This window comes from Melanotaenia boesemani, chromosome 2, assembly GCF_017639745.1.
Source record: "Melanotaenia boesemani isolate fMelBoe1 chromosome 2, fMelBoe1.pri, whole genome shotgun sequence".
Classification (NCBI taxonomy): Eukaryota; Metazoa; Chordata; class Actinopteri; order Atheriniformes; family Melanotaeniidae; genus Melanotaenia; species Melanotaenia boesemani.
Genome location: NC_055683.1, coordinates 32,134,620 through 32,155,836, shown reverse-complemented (window position 1 = coordinate 32,155,836; position 21,217 = coordinate 32,134,620). Strand labels below are relative to the sequence as shown.

Below are 21,217 nucleotides of genomic sequence, written 5' to 3'. Positions count from 1 at the left end.
ACAAACAAAAAAACAGGTCTTACACTGTGATGTTATCAATGCTTTATAATAGCAGCATTTTCTCTTGTTCACGTAACAGCTTGCATTCATAAAACAGAAGCTGAATCTGTAACACCTAAGTTTTACTTCACTCACCATGTTAAAATCTATGAAAACCACCTACAGTGTATAAACTGTAATTACAGCAAACTCTGAGCGTCACCTTCCATTACTGAAGCATTTAATCATCAGTGAAGTGTTTGTTGTGGCCTGCAGTGATTGCTGGCTGTGTAAGATTTCTGCAGTTGGTGATAAAGTTCCATTTTCTGTGTGTGAAAAAGAATTGGCAAAAAAATAAACTGATAAATCAAGTTTATCTACATGAAAAATTAAGCACAGTCTGATTCTTGTTATCTGAACATATGAAATGATGATGACCCAAATAAGGCATAAGTAAAAAAATTACCTACATTTAGTCCATTTGTACATATCAGAAACAGTCATTTGTCTTCCACAGAAAAATCAAAAGTGCCAACATATCTTAAGTATCAGGACTTAACAAATAGTCTCTGATATTAGTTCATGCTTAGTACAACCTTTTGGCTCATTATCTCTTTAACATCCCAATGCTAAAATAATACATCTCTAAAAATATAGGTCACATTTAAAAGCCAGTTATGCTTACTTTCTTTGTGGTAGCACCTAAATTCACTAAAGTCACTCATTTTTTGTTAAACTATCTTCAGTTTTAAGTTAAGAAGCAAAAACATACAAATATAAAAAACAGTTTAAGATTTCTCAAATGGACATTACAAAATGTGAAAGACCTATTTATTCCTTCTAGAAGTTTTTAAGAGTTCAAACTAAAACCACACTCTGTTGTAAAAATGTGTTTCGGGAGCCTCGCTATCCAATGTCCTGTCTCCACAGCTCTGCATCTGAGAGCCAGTGTTCTTCTTCATCTCTGATAAACATCTTCCTCCTGCTTTTAGAGAGCGGCTGAGATTAAATCAGACCATTTGATGTTTGGACTGGGAGAGCGGCTGGCAGAAACAGCAGCACTCCCCTCACATTAGGAGCTTCTTGTTTCAAAACTGCTTCTTATAAGAAAAAAAAAAACATTTCTTTTCATCCAGTTCAGATCTGTTTCATGCTTTGCCTTTGCACATGGCCATATGCTCTGACACACTTTTGACAGGAACTCCTTTGCGGTTCACTTTTACATGGATGAAAAGCGTAGCTGGGGACAGGCTGGAGCCATCTGCCTTCAACAGGTGAACATGTCGATAGCCTGGGAGGAAATAGTGAATCACACACATCATGAACAGCATGACACAGAGCAGACTTGACACATGGCAGGAATGTAAGCAAAATCTCCACGGGCACCTGTGCGGAGGCTTGTGAAAGGCAAGGTAAACTGCCCTACGAAGTCATTTTTGGCAGTGTGATCGTGGTCCTCCACTACAAAGCGCACCAGGGCCAGTTCAGGGACTTGCAGCTGGAAGCTCAGAGTGCAGTCCCACCGTGGGTTGAAACCTGCAGAGGGCGCACAAGAGCTATAAATACATCAACCAGTGCCTTGTGTACCTTTCAAACAAACTGATCATGGCGCTGGACAGGAAAGGCACCTACAAAGATATTTCTATGCCGCACAGACAGACAGAACATCCTTTTGAAATAATATGTTACCTTCCATATTTACATCATGACGTCATAAAAAAAAAAACCCACCATGTTGCAGCTATGTTTATGTTAAACATTCATCTGCTTTATTCTTGTTACTTGAATCTGATTAATAAAATCTCTGCAGTACCATTGTTGTCAATGCGGTGGGTTTTGTCTCTGGCGTTATCAATAGCCACTCCGTGAATTTCCACCCACACTTGTGGATCCACAATGGAGCTCGCTTTCTCTGTGTTGATTTTTGGCAGCTGCTGCGCAGATAAAATCTGAAAAACAAAACTAATCAGTCTGTGCTGGAATTACGATCAGAAGTGTATCAAAATGATATTATGAAAAAGCCAAAAATGTAAAAATCTGACAATATTTTACCATCTAGAAAGCACATAGCATCTCTATTTACATAAAAAGGATCAAAAACCACTAGCGGGACAATATAATATAGCTTTCTGTATGTACAGTTGTGAAAAAGAAAGGTTTTAAGATTTAAGATATGATAGTAATGGCATGACAATAATGATGAAAAACAAAAACTAAGCCAACTGCTTCACCTCCATGATTCAGTTGTAGAACCTCCTTTAGCAGCATTAAGTTAAAGGTATCATTTTCTGTATGTTTTCAGTCTTTTACATCACTGTAGAGAAATTTTGGCCTGCTTTTCTTTACAATACACTACACTGAGGTTTGCGGATATTCACTCATACACATCTATGTTATGGTCTGACTACAGCATTTCAGTCAGGTTGAGGTTTGGAGTTTGACTGAAGCTTTGCAACACTTTCATTTCTTTTTCAGCCATTCTGTTGTAGATTTCCTTTCATGTTTAAGACCCTTGTCCTGATGCACGATCCAGTTTCAGACAAGTTTTTGCTGTCAGACAGAAGTTCTCACATTTTACTCTTTATTCAAAGTTGACTGTAAGGTCTCCAGGTTCTGTGGCTGCAAAAAAACAGCTCAAATCATCAGGCCTCCACTGCTGTGCTTGACATTTTGAGTTGTTTGTGTTTCTACACTTTTCTACAAACATGGTGCTGTGCATCATGACCAATCATCTCCACTTTGATGTCTTTTTATTTTTTCCAAAGGACGTTGTTCCAAAAGTCTTGTGTTTTGTCTGGGATGCAGGTTTGCAAACTTGCTGTGTTCTTTTTAGAAAGAAAAGGTTTTCTCACGTCAAGCCTTTTAAACAAGTTAAAAATGACACAGCATGTGTTTTCTTTTATTAAAAACTCTAGATGACAGTACAAACTATAGTTAAAAAATAAGGAAAAAGAATCACCATTTTCCCTAATGGTTAATCAACAGGGAACAACTCACTCGTATAGTTAGCTGGGTAGGGGTGTGACCAGGGCCTCCGCCAGTGTTCTCTGGATTAAAGTTAGATGTGGTGCTGCATAAGAAGCTGGGTTTGAGGATGTATCCACAGCGACCATTGGTAAGGAAACGACCCTGGTTAAGGTCCATCTGCTCCCCAGGTGTCTGGAAGTTCAGGGCCACTGAACAAATAAGGAAAAGAGAAGAGTCAGTAAAACTTCCAAATCTAAATGCACATTTTCTCCACAAACAATAGCCCACCATGAGGGCACACACACTTACAGTCAGTGAGTCAGTAAAAAAACAATTATCCAACAGGAATTTGCAAAAATGAGAGTCAGTGTAAAATTTGTAAACACTTACTAACCACTTTTCTTTTCAAACAAATTGACTTAATTTGCTTCCATTTGAACTGCTTTTTAACTTCTATTTTCAAGTACTAACCCATCTGGCAGCCAACGTTCCACATTTCTTTAGGATCGTAGTTGGATGATTGCAGGCGCTGGCCAGAGGGGTAGATCCGGCTCAGCTGCCTGCTGTTGTGTCTCACAAAAAGCTTCCCTGCAAATGAAAAGACAAAAAAGAAGAGAGCATGTAATGATCCACTGGAGGCTGATTATACATTCTGCAAATCCAACTTCATAAAAGACTTGAAATCAGCAGTCATCTTTCTTTCTTTATAAAATATCAAGATGCAATTATTTCTCCTAACATACCTGAATCTTTGATGAGCCTGAGGGCATCATTTTCAGAAAAGGAAGACATTTCATTTGGAGGTTTGTTTGATGCACTTTCAAACCCTTGGAAAGTAACGCTCTTGCAATATACCACCAGCTCTGATAGCTCAAGGCTCAGTTTAGAACAGACCTGGGAAAGGAAACATTAAACAATGTTATTGGATTCACTTAAGTGCTTGCATTAAATGCATCTCGGACTGAACAAGTCTTTTTGAACTGACCTTTGCAGGATCCTTTTTGGGTGTGCTCTTATTAGTGCTTACAAATTCATCTTCAGAGCTCGAGGAGAAGCTGGCAAAACTTCCGTTCTTGCTCAGCTGACCCAAGTGAGGAGTGTGATTCTTTCCCTTTACCAGAATACGCCCCCTAACTTCCTGCAAGGAAGGTCATTGGAACAAATGACTTAATTAGAAAACCAGACATCCAAAGAGCTTTGAAAGAGGGCCCAGCTGTGTGTTTGTGTGTCGTGTGTGAACCTCGGGAGAAGGCAGCTCACTCAGTGGCAGGTCACTCAGAGGCTTGGTGAGCAGTTTAATGCCAAGGATGGTACGGAGATGTTTAGCCATGACTGCCTGCTGTTCCACAGAACAGTGATTCTCCAAGGACAGGATCAGAGGGTATGGGGACGCCTGCAGGGCATATCACAGGCCAAGTCTTATGCTAAGTAATTAAAATGCAATCAGGCCAAATAAAAAAAAATGCAGAATCCAATATGGCAATAATTAGGCATGTCAAAACCACAATTTACGTCACCTTGAACGCATACTGGGCGATAGTTTCTATGACTTCCTTAAAGGGGACTTTAGAGGTGAGGGTGTGGCCGTGGTAGATGACGGGTTCACCTTTATCTCCATCCCAGCAGTCCAGCTCCACACAGCGGCAGCCCTGATTCAGAGCCCTGGCCATAATAAAGACATTTTAAACCACAGAGAAATCCTTGTGGGCAGATTTTGGGATGGACTGCATTTAAAACAAACTACTCAAAGATGTGTGTATACCTAATGTATGGCTCAGTGCTGCTGGCGCTGGTAACCTGGTCCTTGGTGAGGTAGGTGTTGTGTGATGAGGAGATAAAGTAATGGGCCAAAGGGCGGCTCATGTCTTGGTAGACTCTAGTGTGGTCAGGGTTGAAGACATCATTCTCCCCTGACAGCATGTACATGGTGAAGCCGTTCTGAGTCATGAACAGGTTCTTCTGAGCTGCAGTGAAAATGTTACCTTTCAGTTGGATTATCTGTCATGGTGCGTGTTAAAATATTTATGTTAGAATACAGATCTATTTTAACGAATCAAATATCAAGCTATTAATAGCTAACAGATGAGGCCTTTTTGACCTTTTTCTAACTTAAATCAATTTTTTCTCATAAAATCCACGTGGATCACTTTTTGTGCAGGAGCAGGATTGTTTTATAATAAGCAGACAGTCTAGAAAATAAACACAAAGTGTTTTCACAACACTCTGAAATCCACCTTTAATTCCTTTAATGACTCATGGGAACCTACCCCAGTCATTGAGCTCGTAGGTGAGTATCAGACTCTTAGCATGATTAAATGAGGCATCCTCTCCTTGGTCTCCCAGGAAGTCACGCAACTCCGCAGTAGAAAGCACACACCCATTACTCGAATGGTGTCTAAACACGGCATCCAGTTCAGGCCGACGTAGCAGCTCCCTGCAGAATTCCTCAGTCTCTGTGTGATCCAGACGTCCATCGCCAGATCGGTCACACCGCTGGGATTCAAGGGAGAGGCACGCATTGATAAAGAAAAGCAACTAAACACACACGGTGAGAGGAACAGGCAAATTTTAAACAGAGTGGTTTTGTTTTGGGAGTGCTTCAAATTCCCTGTGGGAAAAACATCATAATAACACAACACAGCTGTGCACACATTAAAAACATGGAGGGTCAGTGTTAGAAATTTTATGGGGGGTAACAGAGCGCTGAGGGGACTAGCAGGCAGTAATCCCCCTCAATGAAGACATAAATGGCTCTTCATATGTTGTGGGAAAGATAAGAGGTAGGGGATGATGATGTAGAAGGGAGCTCTTGGTTGGATTGCCGCTGGGCTGGTAATTGAACACAGATTCTGGACTCCATGGTGTCAGAGAAATAAAACACCACACTAACTAGATAATAAACAGTTCCCTACCTCTAGCCCTATACTCCCTCTTTTCATACATTCTTACAGAAATCTGCTAAAACCAGTTACTTTTAATTACGATACGGATACCTGAGGTCTCACATGACCCTGACCTTGAATAAACAGTGGGCGTACTGCTCATTCAGGTTAATGTTGATCATCTGTAACAGCCGTTTGACCTCGTCGTAGCTCATCTTGCCATCCTGGTTGTGATCTGCTCGCCTCAGATAGCCATGGATCCAATTGAAGGGAGTTAAGTAAAACAAAACATGACTGAAATATGAAGCAAAAAAGCTAAGGCAGCCTTTGAATTCACTTACTTTAATGGGCTATGCGTCTTGATATGGATGTAACATTTCTCATTCTATTAGTTTTCAGTTGACTGCATATGAGCAAACTCTTACAATTTACTTTCTTTTTTTTCTTCCTTTCGTGTTGGTTTAAAAGATTACTGAAGCCTGACTTATTACAGTTTTGGCCTGTATGTACTAGGAAATGTTAGGAAATGATTAAATTAAAGATAAGTTAAATAAACAGCAGCAGGGGTGATCATACATCTGATACCTACACTGACATCATACTTTAAGAGGGATTATAATTCAACAGTGATAGTTGGACTATATTTAGGCAGAGCTTTTTTATTTTATCACCACTGCTCACCAAAGCTATGTTCAGGACGTGGGAACATAGCTTTGGTGTGATAACAGCCAGTCGTCATAGCAATGCTGCCTCAGCTATATTTATTCTGGCATATAGGAAATGCTATATGACAGGATATTGGTCCAGTTTTTCCTTCTGCGTCATGTTGCCAACGCGCTCCTTCAGTAAGCGGAGTCCTCGCACCCAGCGCTGGGCTTCTTCCGCACAGGGGGATAGCAGGTCCAGGCTCTTCCTGGCTCCTTTGAAGATCACCGTGAAGCATTGGTTCTCTGGGACCGACCCGGACAGCTGCCTGAGTGCCTCCGACTGGCAACCCTCGCGCACGCACTCCACCTCGGTCACCGCAACTGGGGGAGAAAAGAAAGGAGGGTTCAGGTTGTGATCAAGAGTAAACAGCAGTTGGAGATCGGGACAACACATGGAGCAGCTAGAGGTCATGACTGAGGTGTTTTTAGGAAATCATAAATCCCACTGACATAACAAAGAGACTGTAAATTGATAATGAACCAACACCTTGATATGCTTCTACATGGGATCTTTTAACACACAAAAATCAAAGTCTGGACATTCACTTTGTTGTTTCTGTCCTTATTATAGGTTTATATTAAAGTAAACAGAGTCGGTTAGTTTGTTGATCTATCACTGAGGCAGCAAAACAGTCTATTGAGTGCCTTTTATGTGGTGTCATCCATCACTGTAAATTTGATGTTTGAGAGGAAACCATATGCTTTTATGAAATTTAAGTCAGCCAAGAAAAGGGCTGACTCATTATTTGGTCACCTTTGAGGTCTTTGCTGGCAAGCTTAGAAGTGGAGTATTGTTCTGCAAAAGATAATAGCCTACCTGTACTACTTTCTTTGTTTCAGAACAAACAGCTGGTTTAAATTTCGTGTTTCTTCAAAAGCAAAAGGTTCAACCATCTCCTGTTATGTTAGCAGCCCAAACCATCACCCCTCCTCCACCATTCTGGGGCCTAACTGGAAATGTTGCCCTGGGTCCATTATCACTCCAGTTACAAACTCTATTGTCAACTCTAATTTCATTTGTCCATAAAAATTCCATCCATCCATCTCCTACCACTTATCTGAGGTCAGATTGCAGGGCAGCAGTATAAGCAGTGAAGCCCAGACTTCCCTCTCCATGGCCACTTCTTTCAGCTCATCTCAGAAGACCATAAGGCAATCTTGGAACAACCACTCCGGTCTGCTAGTCTAGAAGCACTATCCCTGATGACCAGGCGATGTTGCAGAGCTGTGTCAACCAATACAGTTCCATAGCATCCAGAGCCTGAAGCTGCATTCTGCTTGGCCTGCATGCACTTAACATGCTGCCTCAGGACAAGAGGCCAGGTAGGACTCCTTCAATCTGGAGCTTCCCTCACCACTGGTCTTCACCAAAAGGTACAGGGTTTACAGCACTGACTATCTTAAGGCCACATTTTGCACATTTGTCAGCCACCTCAACTTTGGAGGCCATAAAAGGTTTGGAAAATAAATACAGTCTTTATTTTTTGATCTACTGTTGATGTTTCAACTTGAGACTCAGTTGTTCTCATCTTTTGGGCTTCTTCTTCAAAGATATTTCTCAATCTTCCAGGTATTTCAAAGGACAAGATGGATAATTTGTTCCTGATAACTTTATCCTCTCATTCCTACCTGTTTATATTTGTGCTTTACTCCTCCGTACTATTTCAACAGTGTTTAATGCATCTTAAAATTGTTTTCCAATTTTTAACTTCTCACTTTTAATGTTTCATTTACACAAAACCCCCTAATAATTATGAACAATAAAAAGGTTTAAAATGTCAATAATCTATCAAATAGAACAATAAAACAGCTATAAATTACCACATAGGAGCTTTAAGAAATTTAAAATAACGCAAATACATACAAAGGGTAAAAGATGAAGACAGATGACAACTCAAAATTGCTCGAAAGCCAAGGAGTAAGGTGTGTTTTTGAACAAGTTTTAAAAACAACAAGAGAAGGAGCCTGTCTAATTTACAGTGGGAGCTCATTCTATATTTTCTCCCCTGGATTTATAACATGTTTTCAGGACAGTTAAAAGCATCTGGTCAGCTGATCTTAGAGCAGACGATGGCATTCATTAAATCCTTTTTCATAATTTGTGCTGTTTTTATGCTTTTTTCTCTTGTTTTTACATTTATTGTACAGCATTTTGGTCAGCTGTTACGTTATTTTTAAAGTAGTTTAGAAATAAAATGGTTTGGTATGGTAATAGTTACGCACAATAACATAAAGTGTTAATCTCTTTAGGTAGCTCTCTCTCTTCTTCCACAAATCTAGACCTTGAAAATGATAAAAAATAAATAAATAATAATAAAGATCATTTTTGTTTGCCTTCTAATAACAGTTTTTAATAATTTTGTCCAAAGGGAACACAGGTCTAAAAAGATAAGAGATTAGCTATAAATCTCATATTTGGAGGACTTAGGTGACACAAGGAAAACCAGCTTGATACAGTGTTGACTTGCTGAGTCATTTTAAGCAGAACTGTTTAAAATGACTCTGTTCTGAGAAGCCTATATTGTGGTGATTGCTCAATTGGGCAATAACCACTGTCTATCTTAACAATGGCCTCATTATTTTGCTGGAGGCAATAGAAGCCTCTGCTCTCCATTTCTTCGAAATTACTCAACGTTCCTCCTTTGTGGTAATCCCAGAGACGTGGCAAAACTGACATGCAAGCGTGTGTTTGTGCGTACAGTGGAACAGAAGTTTTAAGTGCTGCATTGTATGCCAAGTGCTTTGAAGCAGAAGCGACAACTTTGCACAACGACAGGCGTCAGATCAAACTAGACATGGAGGAGCGCCTGGAGCTCGGAAAAGAGGAACCAAGCCAAGCTTTCTTCACACACAGATTTGATCCTGCTGGTGTGGCGTTATCAGTGTCTGTCCTCTGAAGTGATTGGCCTGCACTCACACAGTTGTTATGTTGTCATTGCTGCAAGGAGTGTTCCGACTCATCCGCTCTGCGTCTAATTCAGGCTGCAACACAATCAAAGACGGCCTTCACCACCAGCTGACCCACAAACCTGCTCACCTCCCCACTCTGAAAGTCTAGCAGAAGGTTAACATTTAACTGCATTCCAGCATCTACACAAACAAAGCAGAGGTGGGAGAGTTGAAGGCAACAAGGAGGGCAATAAAAGAGAGAGATGCTGTTCTCACTCATGCTAGCTGACACTTTTCCACTTGTACATTTTCATTCCAAGAAAAAAAATTAGCTGAAAAAGTAAGAGATTTTCTTTTCATTTTCTTTGCAGAGCTGCACAAAACAATCAGATGCAAAGTCTTTGTCTTCCTATTTCAAACGTTCTGCCAGCGTTTTGTGTTTGTGTAATTTAGGCCATCGCTGTGACTCTGAGACGCTTTGATAGAGTGAGCCCTAACAAGATGTGTCCTACATACTGTACTGACATCCTCAAACTGATTCCCTGAATAACTCCTTCAAAGATGTTAGTACTTTCCCTTTGCTTGCTGCAGCTCAACATACCATTGTATAAAATTCTTCCTTCACTATTACCACCTTTACAGAGAAGAGTTTCACATGTGACCCCATGTAGTTTTGAAAATGTAAAAGACTATTTTGCACATGGGAAATGTGTAGTTTTGCAAGATTTTCACAGTGTCAAATCCATATAACTACAAAGGAAACCCATGCGCATTCCCATGTAAAACCCAACATGTGAAACCTATGCAAGTTGCCATGTGAAACCCATATAACATGTAAAACTCATATAACTACATGTTAAACTCAAATAATCACAAGTGACATGCATATAAATTCCCATGTGAAACTTATATAACATGTGTAACACATGTAAATTCTCATGTGAAACTTATATAATCATGTGAACCCATATAATCACGTGATATTATACCCATCCAAATTCCCAAATGAAACTTATACAATAACTTGTAAATCCCATATAATCATGTGAAACCCCTATAATAACACTAGAAACTCACATACTCACATGTGAAACCCATATAATTTTCATGAAAACCCTTATAATCACATGGGTTTCAAGTGTGATTACATGGATTTCACACGTTATCATGAAAATGTTCCAAAACCACATACAAATTTTCTGTGAGTGCATACTGAGAATAACTATGCATTCACAATTTAATTTATTTTACAAACAAAATATTAAATATTCTGGTAGGGAGCATATTAAAGGATCAAACAAAGACATTTAAAATCAAACCAGATTAAAAAAAAAAATCAGATTAGCTTTCACAAAACAATACCGAAACAGCTTAAAATTTTTCATTTTAAATTGAAATAACGTTTGAGTTTATATGCTGATGAGACAAACAGCTGACAACAGGTGGGAGTTGCACTGGTTTCCAATTAATTTTTGGTTTTAGTCTCAGTAACCTGTGGTGATACAGCTAATTAAACCCACTTCTGTGCACCTTAGCATTGTTTACCTCATTTCTTCCCAGCTGGAGGCAGGAAAAAAGGAGAACTCGATTACAGCCACTTCAGTCATGTGTTTTCTCTGACGCACAGTGAGGAGCCTCCCAGTCAGATTTACAACCCTTTCATTCAAAATACTGGAGAAATTAGTTTTACACCTAACCTGGAGCTGACAAACCATTTAGTTTATTTAGTTTTGAATATGATAGAATGTGATGAAAGTATACAGCCATGTTACAAAACCTATGATTAAACAGCTTACACAGTAGAGAAATAAGCATGTCATGAGATAACATAGTAGAGGAATGGGCATAAGATGAAGCAGAGATAAAACAGCTCAACAACTCTGAACAATGTGCAAGCTGAAAGAGCTCATTCCAGTTTGCACTGGGCTGGTGGAAAGGCTGCGACATTATTTCCTTGGATCTAAGTTTTCATTCACTTTTATGCTTATCTGATATTGGTGGAGTTTCCTTTCCCTTTAAGTGCAAAAGACAAATACCCATTTCTGAGCATGCTCAATCTCAGAGCTTTTTTTCCTTCTCACATCCTATAATTTCCTTTTCCTTTAGGCTCATTGTCTTATAGTCCACACACACACTCTAAAAACTAATAACCATAAATCCAGGCTTTAGTCAAACTTACACGTCTGCTGGGATTTGGCTTTGCGGGAGCTCTTGGTGGACTCGCACCAGACGGTAAGTCCATCCTCCAGCAACCGCAGGCTTCTGCTCTTTTTCCACCTGGAAGAGCGAACTTTCACCATACTGGAGCCTTGCATCATAACACGGATATCTTCATTGTCCAAAAGTCCTGGAGAAAGCACATGTAATGAAAAACTGCAAATGTTAATGTGCAAATGGTTCAGTTTGACATTGACTTGTTTTGCCTGAGTTTAAGGCCCATAAATTCATGCTGTTTGCTCTTGTCATACGGACATCATTTATTTTCTAAAATGTAGTTTTACTGAGTCTTTTTGCTGTTTTTACAACTTTTGAATGACTTTCTGATCATTATTGCTATTTTCTTTTAAGAGTGGGTGTTAGTTTTTAAAATGACTAACTCTGATTCAGCTGCAGCAGTTTCCTCAAAACAGACCTCACATTTGTCGGACTGAACTGACAAATGCAGTCACCAATTCTCTGCTTATACCCTAAACCTGCAGGTTATGTTTTCTAAACAAAGTTTGAAGGAAGTAACCTTAGCTTTAGATAAACCTGTGAAGGAAAGTGAGTCTTGAAAGGTACCCTTTAAGCTTTCAAAAAGTACACTTCATTGAGCTTTTTTCCAGTCAAGTCTTCAGGAAAATTAAAAACTGTTAGAGAAACTGAAAAGAAATTTATGGGGGTATAAGTCTGTCATGATAGCTTGTAAATTTCTTTTCTTTTTTTTTGTGAGGCAGAAGCAGACCAACAAGCACAGAGAAAATAGCTGCTTAAAGTTGCAAAGTGTTTTTTTTTTCTTGTTTTTTCATATTGTAACCAGTGCTTTCAAATATTATCTATGCACATTTATTCAAGAAATCAGCTTTGGTTGTTAAAAGCACATATCAGGTAGTTGTTCTTATTGTATTTAAAGGATTATTCTACATGATCTGGAGAGGATTAAATGATGATAAAGTAATGCCAAAAGTGGAGGTCAAACAAATGGTCAAGTAATACACTAGTTAATGAGCAGAAAAATAACCAGATAAAGAAAAAAAATTATATATATTGTGTGTATATATGTTTTGTTTTTTTTTTCCAGTGTGAACTTTGGGTGAAATAAATGACCTTAAATGACATTAAGGGCAGTGTTCCCACTTTTTAAGTGATTAATGTAAAAAAAAGTCTTGACTAAATCAATAGCAGGATGTCTGGTCCAATGTTTTGGTATTTACAACAGAGCCTTGTTAATCTCTTTTCAAAGGTTCAAATACAACAAATCCACAGGGGGCTCAAAGTGCAATCCAAGACTTTGGCATTCCAGTACTATCATGTAGTTCCAGTACTCATTTTAGCATGACTTAAATGTAAAGTCATGCACAACCACAATTCCAAGAGTTGGAAGACTGTGTAGAATGAAATGAAAACATAACAAAATGATTTGCAGATTTCTTAGAACAATATTTTATTCACAAGAGAGCAAAGAAAACATGTCATGTTGAAAGTGAGACATTTTACAATTGCATGGAAGATATTAGCTCATCTTGAAACAAACATGATTTTAAGAAAGTAAGACAGGAGCAACAAAAGGCTGGAAAATGAAGCAGCAGGAGGAAGATGTTGCAACATGTTAACTGACAACATGTCCGCAATATGGCTGGCAGCAAATGAGCACCATAAAGAGGTAGAGTCTCTGAAGTAAAAATTCAGAGGTAGAAGTTGAGGAATCAGCAAGCCAGGTCTGGCGTTAAATGCATTGATGGTTCTGTTAAATGTACAATTTCTAAACCAGGTATAAATATTTTAATACAAAATTCAGCACTACTTTTAGAAAGCTTAATCACAGATTTTGTTCCTGCAAATGACTTACAAAAACTCAAATAAAAAAAATAAATAAATCAACAATTGCTTTACAAAAGAAGTGTTAATGGACTTTCGATCATGCCTCATTGCTTTTTTTTGGATCAAGAAAGAGCACTCACAGAAATTTCTCTTTCTTTGCTGTACAAAGAAGCAGCTAAAACAAGCTCTCACTCATCAAATTACTTGTCACGATTTAGTCTCTTCTCACCTCTAAAGATTTGTCCAGACACAGTTGGCATTCCTTTCTTTCTGTCCCTTTAAATCACAGTCCTCATACTGTCATTGCCAAATGGATTACAGAGTTCCTCACAAGGCCCCCAAACAACAGCACAGAGAAACGCTCAGCTCCCCTCCCTGCAACCACGGGGTTCACCCCATGGAGGTCGAACACAAAGAGTCCCCCTACCAGACCTCCATCCATAACAAGCCTGTTTTTCCAAGCTGTTTCTACATGTAACACATTCCCACAAGCAGCACAAGGACCTGATTAACTGCAGGTCATTGATCACGCTAAGCTGCCCAAACAGCCTTTACTGGCTCTGTCTCAACACACTGCTTCAGTCTTAGTCATTGTCTATCTTGCTGTAAACACACTTTTTTTTCTTACCTGCATAATTTTAACATAAACAGACGAAAGGACACGTCTGCAAGTTTTGGCATATATACAAATGCTCAACCTAGTTTATATTTACAGCTAGGCACATTAATGTTTAATACACAATACGCCTCTGGAAGCCTCTTCATAAGTGTGCAAATAGAGTGATGTGCAAGATTCTTCAGACCACAGAGCTGTATTGTGTTTCTTTTCATTGCCTCCAGCAGAAAATCTGGTTGACAGCCACTTCATCTGGTGGTCAAATTTCTGCATGCCAACTGGTTAGCAACCATGCTGATCTATTTTAATGAAAACATTTCAGAGTCATTCCTATGCTCCCTGCATCCTGTATTAACTAGTTTTAAATGTAGGCTCCCAAAATCCTACAGAAGCCACATTCCCACTATAGCACTTAATGGGAACTTGTAAAATCGGCTCTGTGCTTAAAATCATAGCCATGAAGCAACAGGAAAGGGTATGATGGGTGTAAACTAAATTAAATATCAAATTAAGGAACTAAGAAAATAGTAATACAATGAAAACATTGCTTTGTAATGTTGAGGACAATATAAAGACTCCTCAATGAAAAATTTGTTTTTATTGAGTTTAAAATAGGTTTGTTTTTTTCCCCTCGAAATAACCTTATTTTTAAACTAAATTGATAAAATGAACAAGATAATAAGATAATAAAACATAATAATAGTGTTGAATTGACAGCTAGCATGATTAGCGGTTACTTTGTAAAAGAAGTGTTTAAGCTAAATGCTAATATCAGCATGCTAACATGCTCTGTGTTATTTTTATAAATATAAAGTTTCACAAAATGTCACAAATATTGTGATTTGATTTTACGCCATCAAAAGCCAATATCTGCTACATCTCAAAATGGTGCTAAGCTATACAGTTACATGCCAGAAAAAGCAATCCTGAGTGTTAATTAGCTGGTACTTTTCTTCCACACATATGTTTGCCCAGAGAAACCGTTAAATGTGATAGATTACAATATATTTCAAGCTCATTTTAATTTTGAGCTTTAAAGTTTGTCTCGGTTTCATTAGGCTAGCCTGGCTACTTATTTATACTAATTTTGTGCCAGTGTTGCAAGAATTTATGGAACAGCACCAGGTGAGACAGTTGCAGTATTCTCTCATTCTTTATCAGCAGTAGTGTGGACACAGATGAAGAATATGGTGGAGTGTCTCAGTATAAATCCTATCACCATTTCATGTGTGGGGTAAAGAACCCTGTAACCATGTATTGGCTAGCTCATGACCTTTGGGTCAACATAACACTTCCCAGTGCCATAATTGCTACAAATGCCAAAATTAGCTCCAGTTAGAACCAAATGTGTCTGCTATTTAGCTCAGAAACATGATACAACACAGCTGTTTTATCTGCATTTTGGCCATTGTTTAAGTCAGTAGTTACCAAACTGGGGGCGTGTGAAGAGCTTGACATTAACTCTGTACAAGTCTGAGTCTGAAATAGGTGTGTTGCAGCAGGGAAACTTGTAAAACCTGCAAGACACTGGCCATCGAGGACCAGGATTGAAGATTCCTGCGCTATAAATAGTAGGTAGATGGCATGTGAGATTACTACTATCTCCAACTTGCCTACTAGATGTCAGTAATTGTTACACATGGTTTCTTTAGGATATTTTATGCACTGTAAAATTTTACATTTGGTAATGATGTGCAAAAGATAGAGTGTGAGTGTCACTAAAGTCAGTAAGATTCATTCTCTGGGGAACACAAGTATTTTAGCAATTTATGCAGTACTTGTTAAAATATTGAAAGCTGAACCAAAGTGATGTGCAGACGGACATTTTCTGTATAACTACTGGTATGCTGCTGTCATGGCTGAAAATGGTGTTCCATGTGGGAACAGTGGGTGAAAACCCAAACAGGGAAAAAGTCCTGTACAGGAACACTTGCACAAATCCTCTGAGGTATACTGTTTTCCAGCAGTGGGGAATCTTCATCCAAGAAGAGGATAAAAATCAAATAACCATATCAGCTGGTCATTTTATATCTGCCCGAGTCCTCTTCACTCATGGCCACATACCAGCTCCTCCTGGGACGCGGTTCACATTTCTCTCAGCATAACTGTCACAAGAGCTAGCTAGCACAGATTCTACACTGGCATATAGAAACACAAGTTAGGGCGTTGTGGATATGATACCAATGGCGGGGCTATTAAAGTTTCTTAGTGTTGTCCTACAGCTGCTCCCAGGAGGAAGATCAGGCGGCAAGCAAGGGCATGCATTCTGCATCTAGAAATGCAAGATCCGGTTTTAAACAAAAACAAGAAAAGATGATCTGATTGAAACTTGACAGTAAAACAAAAATAATGATGTTGATGATCTAAAGAATATTTGATCTGTCAAAAGTTTCCACAAAAACATAAGAAGGATTAGAAACACATGCAGAATTACTGCCAATGTTCTTTTGGAAAGCCTTGCAGCCTCTTTGTAGAAAGTAAAAAATAACCAGCTTTTAGTTAAACATTCTCTTAGTCTTCCATAATGAATGAAACATCATTCATTTGTTCATTAATAAGTAAGACAGGACTACATGGGGGGAGGCATTAAAGTGTGCAAATACACAGACACACTGTAAACAGATCACAAATTTAATATCTGGCTTCAAGTTAAATATCAAGATATTTTCATTAAAAGAAACTGTATTTTAAACTCTGTTACTCACAAACAGATTATTAATTATTTGGTAAACACATAAATCATCTATAATTAAATTAGATTTCACTTAATCTGGAAGTTAAGAAATAAGAACCTAATTAAAAAAACCACACCTGTGTAATTTTAGAAGAGTCACTTTTGGTTTTAATCAGGATTTATATCCTGATATATTTATATCCCACAGAGATTAAATCAGAGGTGACACACAAACAAATGACATGCAAGTAAGATTTGAAGGTCTAATCAGAATTTATATGCACAACAGAAAAAAAAAAAAAGATTGGTCAAATGGAAAAAGTTGGTACGCTAACTCGTTTATTACATCTTCAAATCCATAAAGTCTTAAATTAAAATTGGGAGTGTCAGATCAGATGTTAATCATTAAAACTTTGTTGAAGAGTGACGTTTGGATCCTGTTGTGTACACAAATCTGACATTTAGGACTTGTTGGTGTTTGCTAATTAATGTAATAATTTTTCTTAAGGTATTGATGTCTCCACCTAATTTCAAGTAAAATACAATTTATTCGAGGCTGGCCATCCCAGGAAAACTAAGCACAAGAACAGAAAAGAAACCTATAATGTCATCAAATGATCTGCAGGAATTACTGGTGTCAAAGTGCGTGCATCTACAACCAGAAGGTCACACAAGCTTGAACTGCTTGAACGTAGCATCTGATGAACATTTTGGAAAAATGAAGTCTGGATTTTTTTTAGCCATATTAACAGCAGAAATGTTTGCTGCACACTAAAGGATGTTTTTGTAGGAGATCCTCATAGAGGTGGAAATGTTATGGTCCTGGCTTGCTTCCCAGTCTACTACTGGAAGCTTGCAGACATGAATTCATCCATTGATCGAATCAATTTTCCAAGTTTTTAGATAAGTCATTAGCTCCCACCTGAGCACACTAAGTTGATTAACCAGCCGGCACACCTGTGAGCATCCTAGTGTTGTTGCAGAGGAAACAGTAAAATAATTGTGAAACATGTGACGCTGCCTCTTGTGACAATCGAACTGCCATGCAAAAATCAATGTGTGCTTTCTTTTTGTGTTAATTAGACTTTAGCTGACAGTGCAAGTAGCTGCTGATAGTCTCAAGATAAATACTTTATTGATCCCAAAGGAAAGTTGGGATTACAACAGCTGTTGGAAACCCAGAAAAGAATGCACGTCTGTCCTACTTTGATGGCTTTGCCTTCACCTGTATGTATATTTGATTGTTAAATTGCGTCTTGTTAAGAGTTAAGTGCCACATTTATTAAAATTTTGCTTACTTTTGTTAAACTACCGAGTGAAATGGGCTTTGTGCATTTTGCTTCACTTATTAAATGTGTCTACCAACTTTGAGTCCAAACCAAAGTCACAGCCTTTTTGGTGCTTCGTAGCTTTCAGCATACTGTGGTAACATCTGTCCTTTATATCAGGCTTAGATTAACACTGGCATGAGCATGCAGACATGCATTTCTTTGATTTTAATGCTTTATTTGTGCTTTGTTTCTTTCTTTGATAAGAAGTTGATAGATTTTTATTGGTTGTCCATTTTCTAAACAGCCTAAATAGTAATTGGACTGTATTTATATAGCACTTGACTAGTCTTTTTGTCAACTATAAGCCTCGTTCACCCATTCCTACACACACCCATACACCATTTCTTGGGCTATAAAGTATTACATTTGAGGCACTATAGGGTTCAGTGTTTCACCCAAGATGGAAGTCTGGGGAAGTCAAAGATCAGACAATCAACCTTTTGACTGGCAAATAACCACTCTTTCTCCTGAGTTACAATAGTCTCCAGCATGTGAGGCTAAAATAGCCCAACAACATCAGCCATCAGCCATTGAAAAACCCAAATTAGTTGACATCTAGTAATTCTCTTCTGTACAAACATGCTCAAGACGAGAATGTGAAATGAAGTCAAACAGGAAGAGCACAGATACTCAAATACTATCAGATCCACAGCGCAGTGGCCCAAAAAGAAGAAATGGTGGTTTATGGATGGGCCGAGTGAAAGCACCGTTCTCACCAGGGGGATTTGAAACAAGTAGAACGTGCAAGAAAAGCCGGAAACATCTCACAACTGCCTGAGGTTTGCAATTCTCTGCAAAATACACACGTGTTGATATTTTCTTTATAAAATTATTAAAAAGGTTAATTAGTTAAGAATCATGTTTATGTGTTTTTATGGGGGGTAATTAGAGCCAAATTAATTATTCTGAATGGTTAAAACCTCAATCTTGAGGTATAAAGATTCGATTCTGAAGACTGTGCTGTACCACCAGCCTACTATCAGATCATTTATGAATTTGCACATTTGTTTCAAAGTCATGGATGTTGTTTGTGCAAATCCTGAGCTCATGCAGGCTGTTTGTTTTCACAGGAAACCAACTGATCTGTTCCAGTTAACGACACAACACTGCTCACAGCCTCATATTCTCTGAAATAAAACAACCCCCGAGACATTTGTGGCAACAAATATATTTATCCATGTGTGAAACATGGATTATCTCAAAAACTAACAAATCTCTGCCTCACAGGTCAAACCCATTGCTTTGCCTGCAGGGAAAAGGATTACCGCAAGTGAGAAGTTTCCCACAAGGAAGTCGAAGCAATCCTGTGACAACACATGACATTCATTCTTTTAACTTGATTCATCTGCCGATGACAAAACTATGAGGTGCTTTCCTTTTGATGTGAGCAAGGATTTAAAATCAGGGCAGAGTTGAAGGCCACTTGCCTTATTTACGATGACACATGCTGGTAAAGAGTCAGGTGGGTTGGTGATGGGTGGCCTCACTCACTTCATTATTTTGTATTAGCAGGAGATTCAAATATAGCGTTGGCTGTTGCATATTATATTTTCAGACAGAGATACAGTTTCATAGCTGAAACATCAGTAATGCTTCAATAAGTGTCTGCATAGTGTCAGGACGTGGTCTGCAGTATCAGTGCAGAGGTATGGAACCCTGTGTAACGGCATGCTGGAAAATCATTAAAATCCAGCAGCAAATTAGTGCCTCAGAGCAGGATTTCACTTGAATGAGTTGTTTTTTTGGGAGTATTTTGCATGGTCTATTTCAACCAAAGGAAAAAAAATCACTTTATATAGGCTAAGTGGGTCAAATGACACATGCAGCATCAACTGTGGTCCAGATTTCCAGACATTCAGTGTCTTGTTAGAGAATCTGACAGGTGCTCTGTGGTTGCTCAGCAGGTATCTATTCTGGGGTGAGGTGTGACTGTTGCTTAAGAGGGTCTGTCTGGAGGGGCAGCAGTAGGCTGTGATGGAACTGGAGAGGAGCCTGAATCACAGCAGTGGGCCATGAATACATGATCATTTAAGTACACCCACACATTTGAAGCTTCAGCTCTGTTTGACGTGTCATGGACCTGCTATTATCTGCTGACGGCTTGTAAACTGTAAACACCTATGAGCCAGCAGAGTTTACTTAAATCAGATTAAGTCCGCTGCTTGATTGTTGAATTTTAGGTCATGTTAAACAGCTGAAGGCAATTAAATGAAATATTTGGGAAATTATCTTTTCAAAGAGATGTAACAAATAAAACAAATAGTAAGGGAATATCAGAAAGTCGCTGTAAGCTCACAAATAAGTTTCCATGCAGACTTTTAGAAGACAAACCTAACTTTAGTTTTACCTCGTGCAGAAGAGATTTTGTTATGCTGATGTGCTTACCGAGCCTTTTTATTGGGTTCGTAGGCGTCTCCGCCACTTTACTCCTCTGCTCCTTCGAAGTTGCTTTCGGTGACTTACCGCTGCCCAACATTTTTCTAACTTTTGGAAACTTAAAAAAGAAACAGATGAATAAAAAAAAGCGGCAGCTTCTGCTCGGGACTTGCGCCTTAACTCTGTGTATGGGGACAGGTGTACTTGAGCTCCCCGCAGAAAGAGAAAGCGAAGATCAACAGTTATTCCCTTTCCACATGTGAAAATGTCCCTCCCCGGAGCTGCTCTCCCTGTCGGGGCGTAACGTGACTCCAAAAAGGCGCACGGTTCAGACTGACGCTCTCCTCTTCCTCCACCTTCTCCTCCTAAGCCAACAGAGGAACCCGGATAATAAAAGGGAGGGATGGTCAAGTCCCCCTTCAGACACCATGACCTTTTAAAGACAGTGATTTCTTTTAAAATGAAAAACGTTTTTGGACCTTTTTCATCAGCTTGTAAATACTAGACAAATATTTGCATTAAACACATATATGTTACCTCGATATATGTTTACATACGGGTTTAATTATTATTTGACCCATACATCTAAATTACACTGTGCCATGCTGGAGGCTCATACTTAATAATTTAGCCACTTAGATTAGCAACTTGCATCTTAGTTCTAAAACTACAGTATGTGTATTTACAAGTACATTATAGTTATCTCTGAACAGGCTGTCATCAGAGAACGAAAGCAGACAACCTTTTCATTAAGGTGAAGTACAACTAAGAACTTG

The 21,217-nt window shown here is 38.7% G+C and overlaps 1 protein-coding gene across 1 annotated transcript; it reads right to left on the bottom strand.

Annotated features, from left to right (window-relative positions):
* Positions 1-30: 30 nt before the first annotated feature.
* LOC121656775 (1-phosphatidylinositol 4,5-bisphosphate phosphodiesterase delta-3-A-like) lies at positions 31-20,806 on the bottom strand. The gene is made up of 15 exons (XM_042011900.1): positions 20,451-20,806; positions 11,604-11,771; positions 6,628-6,856; positions 5,963-6,092; positions 5,214-5,439; positions 4,709-4,910; positions 4,464-4,608; positions 4,187-4,339; positions 3,932-4,084; positions 3,690-3,840; positions 3,418-3,534; positions 2,977-3,155; positions 1,793-1,928; positions 1,366-1,515; positions 31-1,270 (listed from the first exon to the last, which is right to left on the bottom strand). Exons 1-15 carry the CDS (start codon positions 20,539-20,541, stop codon positions 1,128-1,130), a joined length of 2,373 nt encoding a protein of 790 aa, XP_041867834.1. The 5' UTR covers positions 20,542-20,806; the 3' UTR covers positions 31-1,127.
* Positions 20,807-21,217: the final 411 nt, after the last annotated feature.